The sequence below is a fragment of the Phoenix dactylifera genome, chromosome 1 (assembly GCF_051530095.1).
Source record: "Phoenix dactylifera cultivar Ajwa chromosome 1, Ajwa_hap1_PhDact_Kaust_v1.1, whole genome shotgun sequence".
Taxonomy (NCBI): Eukaryota; Viridiplantae; Streptophyta; class Magnoliopsida; order Arecales; family Arecaceae; genus Phoenix; species Phoenix dactylifera.
The window spans coordinates 4,756,229-4,768,328 of record NC_143190.1 but is presented as its reverse complement, the minus strand read 5'-3'; the positions used below and the strand labels follow the sequence as shown (position 1 = coordinate 4,768,328).

Below are 12,100 nucleotides of genomic sequence, written 5' to 3'. Positions count from 1 at the left end.
TGCATTGTGCTCGAGCTAGCATTGAGCTTTTTTGGATAAATCAAATGCGGTATATGGCACTTTAACTTCTTAAACAGCTTGTAACTCTGATGAAAGAGAGAAAAAAAAAAACAACTTATGACTTAGCGACAGGTTGCCCCACCACAACGACCTTAGAATCAAACGGTTGCAAAGGGCAGGACTGTCCGATCCGCCTTGTGGCGATCCTGAAAGTATTACACGTGGCGCGCCGACAAGAAACCAACGGACGTTTTAGCAATAGGCAACAAACAGATCTCGACCGTACGTTCGAGAAGCATTTCTTTTATCCAAAAAAAAGGAAATAAACACCCAAGCAGAGACCCTTTAAGAAACTCGCCCAGACTTTGAAGCGAGGGATCGGACGTGGTGCGTCTCTCAGCTCGACGGTGACGCTTGGACCCGACACGTCAATAAAACCGTAATGGACTTCGGCTTGGAGTCCGGACTATAAAGAAGGCGGAGAAGAAATATGAGGGCGCGTCGAGGAGGGAAAAATTAAGTTCTTTCGTTCGCTAGCTCGCTCTCTCGAGGGAGAGGGGCGAGAAGATCCACTGCCAATTTTCGTCGATTCGACTGCTCTGAGATCTTATGTAAGTGTCTACTCACTCTGTCGTGATGAGATATAGAGCATTTTCTTGGAGTTTTCTGATTTTTTGAGGTTATCGCATGGAAAAAGTTCGTTCTATCGAGCTAGGGTTTCGAAAATTCGGCATGAAGGTGATATTTTCCTTCTTTTATTTCGCGTTTTTTTGGTGTCTGAAGGGACTCTTTTAAAAGTTTTTCTCTGATTTTATAAGATTTGGGTAGTTTTTCTAATCTGAAGCACTTCTTGCCATTTGTGGTGGGGGCAGATTGCTGGTTCTGCAGCTTTCCTTCTCTTTTCCGGTCTCTGGGGTCTCAAAGGATCAACTTTATGCTCGCTACTTGAGTGTTTGTTCCTGCACTAACCTTGGAGATGTCTTTTATCGTTGTTTCATGTTTTAAGGTTTCTATGCTGTTTCCCTGGTCTTTAGGTTGATAAAAGTTGGTGTCTTGAAAAAATATGCGATTTATTTTGATAAGGTTTGTCAGCCTACCTTTTGGCATCTCTGCTCTTTGTGATTCTATTTGTTATTCCTTGAACATGTTGATTTTTTATTCAATTTGCCTGTACATACTTTCTTTCTCCAATATGATGTCCATATATTTTAATAGTTATTTTTCTATTCGGACTTTGCTTCAGTTTTTGATAGCTAATGAGCTTCTGCAATCGGTGATTTCATATTTTGTGTTATAAAAGGTATATTCGTTGTTATCGTGGATTTTATTTTTCTCGGTTTGCATTAATTAATGAGTTTCCCATGTGCATGATTTCAGTCATTATGTTAACGGAATCTTGATAAGTTAGAAGTTCCGATCTGATAATTACTCCATTGACATTATAACTTTGGAAGCAATCAGGATGTCTGGACCAGAGCCAGCATCTGAAGTGGAAGCAGCTAAGATGGCCAATGGGTCTGCCCCCCTCCCTGAGGATGTGGGTGTGGAGGCTGTTGCTGAAAAGAACAGTGAGGAAAAGAATAATGGAGATGAAAAAAAGGATGGAGTTGAGAAAAAGGTTGGAGACCAGAATAAGGATGTTGAAGATAAGAAAGATATGGAAGGAAAGAAGGAAAGTGAGGAAAATGGCATGAAAAAAGTAGAAGTTGAAGAAGAAGGAAAAGACGAAAAGAAAACTGAGGACGTGAATACAGGAGAAGCTGAAGATGTGAAAATGGTAGATGCTGAGGATGTGAAAACAGTGGAAGGCAAGGATGTGAAAATGGTGGATGCGGATGACTCTAGAGATGAGGAAGACGGGGTCAAAGAAGTTGGAGAAGAAGAGGGAGGAGCGGATTCAAAGTTGAAAGAGGCGGATGATGTGAAAGAAGATAATGAAAATATGGAGAAGAAGGTTGATGACAATAAGGTGGAAGGGTTAAAGAGAAAAAGGGCAAGGAGTCAGAAGATCAGCGATAAAGAGGAAGCGAAGGCGAAGAAACAAAGAGGTACAAAGTCGAAGGAATTGCTGAGTACTCCTACGCCATCTTCGATTGATCGCCCTGTGCGTGAGAGAAAAACTGTGGAAAGACTCGTTGAAGTTATTGAGAAAGAGCCAAATAAGGAATTCCTAGTTGAAAAGGTGCAGACATTCATGCTCAATTTTTCCTCATATATTTTTAGTGGGTTCCTTCATCTTCAGTGTTTTTAATGAAATATTTATTTTCTGTTCAACATTTCTTTTGTAGGGCCGTGGCACTCCCCTAAAAGATATACCAAATGGTAAGGTTATGAACCGTTGCAAATTTTGATGATCTCTTACTACGTGCACTTTATGATGCCTTACCATGAATTTTGTTGTCTTCTTTGGAAATTCCTCTTCGTGAATTACGAGCTATGGACATAAATCTCTTACCCAGTAGCCCTTCTTGTTTTCCTCTCTATATAATTTTAGTGCTAATTATCTAAGTTTTTGGAGTTACTCATGCTGTCCTTTGTCTTGATTGATTTTACTTTCTTATGTTTTGAGATTGTGGTTTGGTTTTAAATCCATGCAATCACAATAGGATACTTCTTTTTCTAGTTTTGATTTGTTTAGTCATAGCCATCAAGCCCCATACAAATTAAATGAGGATCAGTTGATGAACCCTTATTTACAATAGTTGTTGAATCGTTGCTAACCAGTCTTTGTACAAATTAATTGGGAGTTGCCTCATGAATCTTTATTTATTGTTCATTCCTATTGGGGTCTATCTTCTCTTTCAAACCGATATATTTCAAATATGCTTTTAGTAACTTGCTTCAAGTTTATATTATGTATTCTCATCCTTGTCATATTCTAACACAAATATGTGTCCTGTTCCCTATGGACCAGCAGGGTCTATAAATACTTGTAGTATCATAGTACTTTACACTTTTGACACTTAAGTTGGTCATTGAGTTCTAGCCCCTACTATCTTGAATATTGTGATGCTTTTTGTATACGCTTGGTCATATTTATTCAACAATGGTTATGCCAAGGCCATCTCTACTTTGAGTTCTTGCTTCCTCCAAAAAGATGTGCCGGTTTGTGGTGGAGTAAAATGAGAAAAAGCAAACCCATAGACATTTAAATGACCTATTTTTGGTATAAAGCTGTTTGGTGCTCCCATGCTTGCACAAATAATATAATGGTAATATTATAGTGGATACAATTAAAGCACATTGGTCATTATCTTCTTTGCACATCTATCCTTGTTTATAAAGATCTGCTTCATTTGGATCATAATAACCATAATTTATTATGGAGTGCGTGATTATATTGTAGGGTATTATTTGGCATGTTTGTTAGCAAAATTAGATCATATCTATCTTTTTTGTTCTCAAGGTGATAATTGTTATTTTATTGAATCAGAGATCATTTTTGATGTTTATGAATTGCTATGAGCTAGATTGTTCATAAATTTTTTTTTTTGCAAATTAAAGAATGGTGTTTGAGAGGGTATCATGTGTGTATATATGTATTTGTATACATGTACATGTATGGATGTTTGGATCTATATTGGTAAAATGAATTATCTTGTTGCGGGTACCTTATTGGTATATTACTGGCTCGGTATGGTCATGCTATAAAAGTTTTGAAAAATTAAATAATTGATAGGAATATATGGATAAGTAAACTAGTGGCTAGTTTGTGATCATTGACAATAGTAATGATATTTGGATGATCTTGGGTTGTATGAGCTATTACTGTTAAACAATATTATAAATATATTATTTCTTTGTTTACTTGCATTTCGATTGCTGATATGATATATGTCTTTAAAATGTATTTTATAATTCAAATTATGTGATACTATGTAATATTTCTGCATGTTTATGACTTAGCACACAAAACACCTTGACCAGGGAATTTGACTCGATGGTCCTCTCTTATTTCTTGCAACTATTGAGCTTTTGGATAAGAAAACATGACTGAAAAAGAATTCTGTAACCAAAATTTTGCAGCCAAGAAAGGCTGTACAAAGGGTGTTTGCGGTATATTATGCGTACCAATAAGTATACTTTGCTGGCATGCGTTATCCACACTCTGTTGATACGATATCAATCCCTGGTATTTTGAACCTTGGCCATAGGATAACAAATAACTGATATTGATACTTATAGTTATAAGATAAAAGTCCTTATCTGAACTCTGCATGCTGTCCAAAGCACCTTTTAGAATCATGGAGTAAAGGAGTAATCTTCTCTTTACATGTTGAATGCTGGCTGTTAACTCAAAGTTGAGATCTGCTATGTGGATTTCTAATATTAGCATGCCTTCTTGATTTATTGCAGTTTCCTAATTTTTGATGTGCTTTTCATACTTCCCATTTTTGTATTAGTTTATCTTCTGTCTTTAAGTCTATATTTGGTGCAAAATTCTTTTATGACCTATGTCCTAAATCTTGTTCTCAGTGGCTTATAAATTAGCAAGAAAGAAGCCTGCAGATCTTAAATTGCTTCATCAGACTCTTTTTGGAAGGAAAGGAAAGGTAGTTAAAGATGTTACATTTAATTGCTTCTTTTATGTTACATTTGGGTTTTTAAGATCCTTGTTGGTTATCATACATTTGCTTTTATTATTTTATGCTGCTTCTGCTGGTGGCATGCATATGTATTGGTGTTTATGTAGTTGTTCTGGAGCTAACAATTGTTTGCTTAAGCTGATTAAGTGTGGAGTCATGGTAATCTTGACATTGAGGGAAGAATCTACTATCTATCTGAAGTAACTTGTCTTCAGATGCTACCCTGGTTTGTTGTCATTGGTGTTTAAATTGATGTCTATTTTACATAGTACTATCTTTTTTATTTCTTTCATGCACTTCTTGAAAGTTGATCACATTTGTCTGTTTGCTCACAGTTTTATTTTTTGACCAGTGATGTTGAGTTTGGTGGTTGGTGTAAAGTCCTTACACCCCATGTGTATTATATACATACCCATTTCTTCATTTCTATATGTGATGACATTCTATGAGTGATTAGTCTGTTTTTCAGGGGTTTAAGTTACATTTAGGAAAATGCACATTGTAGTGAGTGATTGTTTTAGGTTTATTTTGATGCCTTGAAAATGGTCCATTGTGGGCTGTGGAAACTATATTGATTATTTGCAGGTGAAAATCAAGCTTCTTTTGTCTGGGTGACATATTCGACATCTCTCTGTCTTATTATAAATATAATTTTCCGCTAATCTCTACATTCATCTAGATATTCTAGGTAATCCTTAATATTTGGAATGTTTTATCTTAGATATTGCACCTGCTTGTACACTTGGGCATGGGCTGCCAAACTCACTTGGTTTGCTGGATCTAGCTTGGGCAATTGGCGGCCCTGGACATGCATTTCCAGCCCATTGAGGTAGGCTGGGCCTCAGCTTAAAGCATCCAAGCTTGACCTGACATGTATGCTATATTATATTTTAGGGGATTTGCAGAATAAATACCCAATGTTTCCATATTTAGAGAAAGGTCATGTTTTCTCCCCGCATAAACACTCGACATTGTGGACCATTTTGTCCCCATTCTCAGATGAATATGCACATTTATTTCTGTTGATGTATACAAATTATCTTACATCTTCTTGAGAGTAAACTAAGGTAGATATTGTTTATAATTAAGTAATGGGTTTAGATGTAATAATATAGGTTTGCAAAGAAATCTCTTAGATTATCAAATTTACAGAAAATGGAACCTTTTTTTTCTGGAAGAGACTTGTCTGTTTTGAATTTTACTGGTATTGTAGTTTATCCCATGCACATACATACACTCCCTTTTGTTGCCGGCCTCACTGTCTTGGTCTACTACTATGTTATTTGTCACCCTTGCCACCAGTATTCCCATTTGTTCCCTGCCCTTCCTCATCATCAGTGTCTTCAACACCCTCACCACCGTCGATGCCCCTGACCCTTTCCCTCCTTTTGGTGGAATGGGAATTGACCTACCTGGGAAATTGATGGGGTGTGCTGGGTGACTAGGCAGGATGTAGAAATTAGTTTTGAGGTCCTCTGTTTTATGCTTAGCCTAGCATGTTGGAACTTGATCTTGAGTTGTCGCTTGGCCTTAGCCCAACCTGTCTCAGTCAATTCCAGGCCTACCTATCGGAATCTCATTCTTGTTCTCACAGCTGCTTCATCAGGCACCTTTCATTGCTACCGCTATTTAGAACTAATCTACTTTGTGTTAACTATCCATTATTCTGTATCATAATTATCCACTGAAGGTTCTAACCAAATAGCTGCATTTCTACATTTAATAAAATTATTAAAATTTTTAGACAAATGCTTCCTGGTTAATTCAATATCCTAAAACCTTTTGTGAGCTCCACCTGCTTATCCCTCATTCTAGCACCAGAATCCAATCTCTCATGGAAATGCAATGCACTCAACTTAGCTATTAATGTTACTTTTCTTTTGCTGCTAAACCCACTTGTTTTCATACATTTATAGATAATCTATTCATTATCATTTTCTATTAGAGTATACAGTCTTGGTAGAAAGATTCATTTTGCTTGATCTTTCTGAGGCAATAGAACTTTTGCTTGTGGCCAGCATCTTATTAGTGTCTTGACACTTTATAAGCGGGGTGACAACTCTAGAGATATGCATCTTGGTTTCTTACAGCCATTTATTATATGCTTCATCTTTCAGTGGGAAGGATAGTATCATTATAAGAGAAGATAGATGATCATTCTCATGCATTTGCGATGGTTCTCAACAACATCTTCATGCATGTTTCGCCATTACATTCTTCATCTTCATATTGATGATCCTTTCTTGCATGGGCAAAAATATTAATTTTTAGAGCAGAAGGTTAGTTTCATAATGAGGGTCACTTTCTATACCCGTTTATTTTGTACTAGTTCTGTAAGGGAAGGTTAGACTTTTGACATCAAAGATTTTACAAGCCTTCAGATGAACATATTCTAGCAAGTGGAAGATTTGACTCAATAACTCGAGGAAGGTCAAATCATTGCAGTGTCAAAACATCACTAGACCAAAGATTGTGAGATGAACAGTCTCACATTGATTGATGCATTTGAACTATCTCAACTTAAGAGTTGAGATAAGCTCTATGAACTAATTTGACCATATGAGCATGAAAGTTTTAAGGTTTAGTATGCGCCACTGGCTAGATTTTCTGGAACATTGATACTAGTTTGGGATCAAGGCTTATTTGAGTTGGGTTGAGTTGTAAATGATATTTGACTTCATTATCATGGCAGCAGTTCTTTTTGGTTGATGTGATCATTGCGCTTGTTGAGATGCGCCCCCGATTTTTTTGCCGAGACGAACTTGTGTTGTTTCAGTTGATAATGAAATTAGTTTATTTTTCTTTAAGATAAAAATTCCATTTAATTTTATCTTTTTTTGTTTCCTTTATTAATTGAACTCGTTTTCCCTAGTAACTAGTAAGGTAAGGGTCTCATCACTACATGCATAATGTAAATAACTCCCATTGATGAGGTTACTTATCTAAATAATTACTATTAAGGCAAAAGTTTTATCTGATCTTCTTTTGATTTTAATAATCTATTTTTTCTTTTCTGCCTTCTATTTCATGATGGGTCATTGTTGCATTTCTGATTGCAGGCTATAAATTTTAAAAATCATATTCTCCAATTTTCTGGATTTGTCTGGCACGAGAGCGATGTAAGCAGTCATTTCATACTTGAGATATACTCTGTTTGACTCCTGTATAATCATATTTACTTGTTTTCTAAACCTTTGAGATATTGTTCCAAAATTTTGACTTCCTTTTTGAATAACCTTTCTTATAGGAAAAACAGAGAGCTAAAATGAAGGAAAAACTTGACAAATATGTAAAGGATACATTATTGGATCTATGTGATTTGTTTGATATACCTGTTTCAAAAACAACCATGAGAAAGGTTGGTGGTCTGTTGTTCTAAAGTCTTCATGGATGATTATTCAAATCAAAGCTGAGTTTTGCTTGTGACACTTGTCGCTGATCAGACTGATTAAGATTCATACTTTCAATGTTCCCACAGGAAGACCTTGTAGCCAAGTTATTGGATTTTATGGTTGCACCTCATGCTTCTACTGATGTGACACTTTCTGACAAGCAGCAGGTTTGGCTTTGCTGCTAAAACTTGCTATGTTCTTCTTTTGCGGTGCTTGGTACTGGTATTAGATGTTCATTTAGATGGGTTAGGATTTTCTGGCTGAAATTTATGCACATGGGACATAGCAATATTAGATAATGTGAATCTTTACCTGTGGTAAATTTTTGAGGTTTAAGGGGTATTTTGTGGGTTGAATCTAACTGTTTCTTTTGTTCCTTTTTTTCCGCAGTTGATAAAATCTCAAAAACGTAAGAGGGTGACTAAAGGAAGTGCGTATAAAAGTGTGGCAGGAGCACCCACTAAGCGGTCTAGGAAGGTTTGTTGATAGAACAACTTGCATATAAGTGATTTTATGTTACTATTTCTTAATGATATTTTGTTCTTGAATAATACTTGATTTCTACAATTTTAACTTTTATTTGCAACAAAGCCACCTCTTTCGTCTTATTTGTGCGAGTCATTTCTCATTAACTATCTGTGCTATGCGCATTTGCATTGTTCAATTACATTAAGGGTTATCCTTGTCAAGATAGCCCTGATGTTTGTTTGAGACAACTGCATTTTTGCAGAAACAGACCAAAGGAGAAGACAGCTCAGATGGCAAAGGGAAGGGTGTACAAGAAAATGAAGAAGAAGATGAAGAGGATAATGAGAATGGTATTTCTGATGAGGACGAAACACTTAAACGGTCTGAGTGTGAGGCAAAAGAAAGTGAAGCTGAAAAAGCTGCTGATGAAGATGAAGATAATAATGAAGACTCAGGAAAAAGCAAAGAGGATAAGAAGAGATCTTCAAAACAACTAGGTTCTGTTGGTAAAGAAAAGTCAAAGGTGGAGACCAGTTCTAGAAAGTCCTCTTTCCCAACAACCACCAAGAAACCTATTAACATATCATCTTCCAAACATCCCAAGGCTGAAGACGTTAAGGATGTAGGTGCAAAGGTTTTCTCCAGGAAAAAGAGAAATGTTGATGTAGCCACGAAAAAATCAACTCTTAAATCAGATAAGAAGGAGAAAGTTACTGGTATGCCTTTGATCTGTAAACTTTGCTAATGCGTAGATATAGGATGGTAGAATCCACAGTATCTCTTAATGTTGATCTTGTATGGCTACATGCGTGCATGCATCCATAGGTTAGAAACAACCAATACATGTGATTTTTGGTTTCTGTGTATTTTTAGTGATATAGATCATGATCAATGCTGTAGATCTTCGATTTTGGTGCAGGATTATTGATTTTGGACTTAAGTAATTCTCTCCTCTGGAGAGGTGTGTAACCCATCCCATCTGTATGTGTATGTGTGCGAGCGTGTATGCGTGCGTGTGTGTGCATGCCTGAAGTTCTCTTTGGATTAGTTGGTATGCAGAACTAGAGAAACAAGAGCCTAATTGATTATTCTCACAATTAGAGCTGTTCATGGAACATGTTCTGAGTGATGTGGCTACATTGTTCTCGTTTAATGTTGTCCCAAGGGTTTGTTGCATCAAAAACATTATTTGAAGAATATATTTACATCTGAAAATCAAGAACTCTTTTTGCTCATTTAAGAGCTTAGTAAGTACAGGATACACAGATAGCTGAATAGAAAGGCAAGGAGGGAAGCTCTTAATACACAATTACATTGTTTTTACTTGGCCTGATGGCTTCTGACCTTATCAAAATATTTAGCTAGTGGCCTAGAGATTGTAGTACCTAAGCTTGCTTGGTTATTAAGATGTCATCAGCACTCATCTAGAACCCACGGATTTGATAGGAAAAGTAAATCTATTGTAAAACAATTGATGTTAGACTGTTACTGCTTTGTCATCGGCTTTTCTACAGGTGATATTGTGGGATGAAATTTTATATTTTTGCAGAACATGTGTATCGTTTAATGCCAAAACTTTTCTGACCTCCTCATGTCATGTCTGACGGCTGCTATATTAACCATGCAGCAGTCTCCTGATTGTGGCTGTAGTCTGTTGCATGTCTCTGTTCCATCTATTTCTAAGTTTTCTATCATAAAGATAAAGGATGTTCATGTGTTGAAGCTTCTTTGCCTCCCACCACAGTACTGTCAATGTTTAAGATTTTGTAAGAATGAGAACTGACTCTTGTGGCTCTTATTGAACTCTATGCTTGTCTGTGGTGTCTCCTCCACATTTTTTGTGAATGACTGATCACTACTTAACTTATCTGTTATTTGATCAAGGTAAAAGGGCGGCTAGAGGCAAGGGAAAATCAATGGAGGCGGAGTATCCAAGCGCGGAGGAACTGAGGAAGACTATATGTGAAATTCTGAGGGAAGTTGATTTTAACACTGTGAGTTATTCTGATAATACCCTGTATTATTTGGAAAATTAAATATTAAGAAGCTTGCATTTTAGTTGTACATCATTGTTAATCCAAAGAAAGTTGCATCAGATATTAGGCAGGCTATCTTCATCCGTGTTGCTCAGGATCTGTTGGTCTTTCTAGTAGTAACCTAGATATCATCAAATTGCTATTGCTTCTTCCCGTCATTTATGCTCTTGACCATATGATGCCCATATACAGTATGGCATATGATTTCTTCAGTTTTATTAACTACATTCTCCTGTTCTGTTTCAGGCCACTTTCACTGACATTCTTAAACAGCTTGGTATGTCTTTCTGAATCATCCTTATTTCTTTAATCTGGACCTTTCTGAAATACTTAAAAAGTTTGCTTTTCCCAGCAACCCATTACAAAATGGACCTATCTCCTAGAAAACCAGCTATAAAGGAATTGATCCAAGAGGAGTTAACCAAGCTTGCGGATGAAGCAGAAGAGGATGAGGATGATGAAGATGAAGATGCCAAGAAGGAAGAAAATTCAGAACCTAGTGGCAAGAAGGTGAAAACTTGATTGCAGCTTAAGTAGGGGCATGTCACTATATTTACTCAATAATGTTCTCCTGTCGAAGTTAGCCTGCCTGCCATGGTGGTCTGGCATCATTTTATTGCATTATCTATGATGCCGATTGCTAAGACCTTCCCCCTCCCCCCCTAGTCATGCTATGTATTTATAACATAGTTTTGTGGCCATCATCTCAACCTTAAGTTTACTGACCTGGAGATGTTGTTAGGTATCTGCAGCTTTAATCATTATATACTCAAACATCATATACCTGATTACACCTGTTTGGTGCTGACTTTGAGTTAAATCAAAAATGACATCAACTTTTCCATTCTCTACAACCCTTTTTTATCTTCTGGGTACAGCATTTATAACTTTCGAAGTTGGATGCCTGGAAATATCTTCTTCATGACTTATTGCAAGCCCTAGTGACTGGAGATTTATCGCTGTGCTTCTGTTGTGTGATCACTCTTCTTGTTTAATGGTTATATCATGCAGTTGTAAATTGTAGAATGCTGTTATTTGATGCCCTCAAGTTAAGCTGTCTTCTTTTCTTGGAAGGGTGTCTTTCATATTTGAGCTTGTGTAACTTGATTGTTGTGAGGGATGAACCTTGGCTGGCCAACTCCTTCTGGCATGTATTTCCTAAATGTATGCAATATTTTGTTGCTGCCCGGTGCTCTCTTGCTCGTTGTGGCTAAGCAGCACAGCAGTTGAAATCTTTTGCTAACCTTGTATTGGAATTGAGATCTCATGTCATGGCTGATTTTTGAACAATGAAAGATAATCTGCTCTGCCGCAACCACTTTGAACTTGGTATCTGAGTTTCAGCCTGTGGTTAGCACATCCATTTTAGTTCTTTTGATATAAACTTTGGTGTTGAGTATATATAATGCTTCTCCATCTGCAAATCGCAGTGTCACGGCCTTTACATGGTGAGGATGATTGCTCAATTTAGGAATTTATTTAAAAAGATTATTTGCACCATTGGTTGGACGAGTTAGTGGTTTTTATTGAACACTCATATGACATCTTCATGTCCCTTGCAATGTATGCTAGAGCAAGGCCTGGGAAACCCTAGAGCATGGCCGAACCCGAAAATGTT

At 36.8% G+C, this 12,100-nt stretch overlaps 1 protein-coding gene across 10 annotated transcripts; it reads left to right on the top strand.

Annotated features, from left to right (window-relative positions):
- The first annotated feature begins 463 nt into the window (after positions 1 to 463).
- Positions 464 to 11,725, top strand: LOC103722744 (DEK domain-containing chromatin-associated protein 1-like). Of its 10 annotated transcripts, none has more exons than XM_088718260.1 (13): positions 495 to 611; positions 1,462 to 2,182; positions 2,289 to 2,322; positions 4,477 to 4,553; positions 7,646 to 7,705; positions 7,834 to 7,944; positions 8,065 to 8,145; positions 8,369 to 8,455; positions 8,715 to 9,162; positions 10,331 to 10,440; positions 10,729 to 10,759; positions 10,835 to 10,992; positions 11,361 to 11,725. In XM_088718260.1, coding segments are annotated over exons 1-13 (1,929 nt in total). In that variant the 5' UTR covers positions 495 to 609; the 3' UTR covers positions 11,370 to 11,725. The 10 variants fall into 10 exon arrangements, with proteins under 10 accessions (XP_008811634.1, XP_088574386.1, XP_008811637.1 ...); XM_008813415.5 differs by having other exon boundaries at positions 8,709 to 9,162; XM_088718264.1 differs by having other exon boundaries at positions 1,455 to 2,182.
- Positions 11,726 to 12,100: the final 375 nt, after the last annotated feature.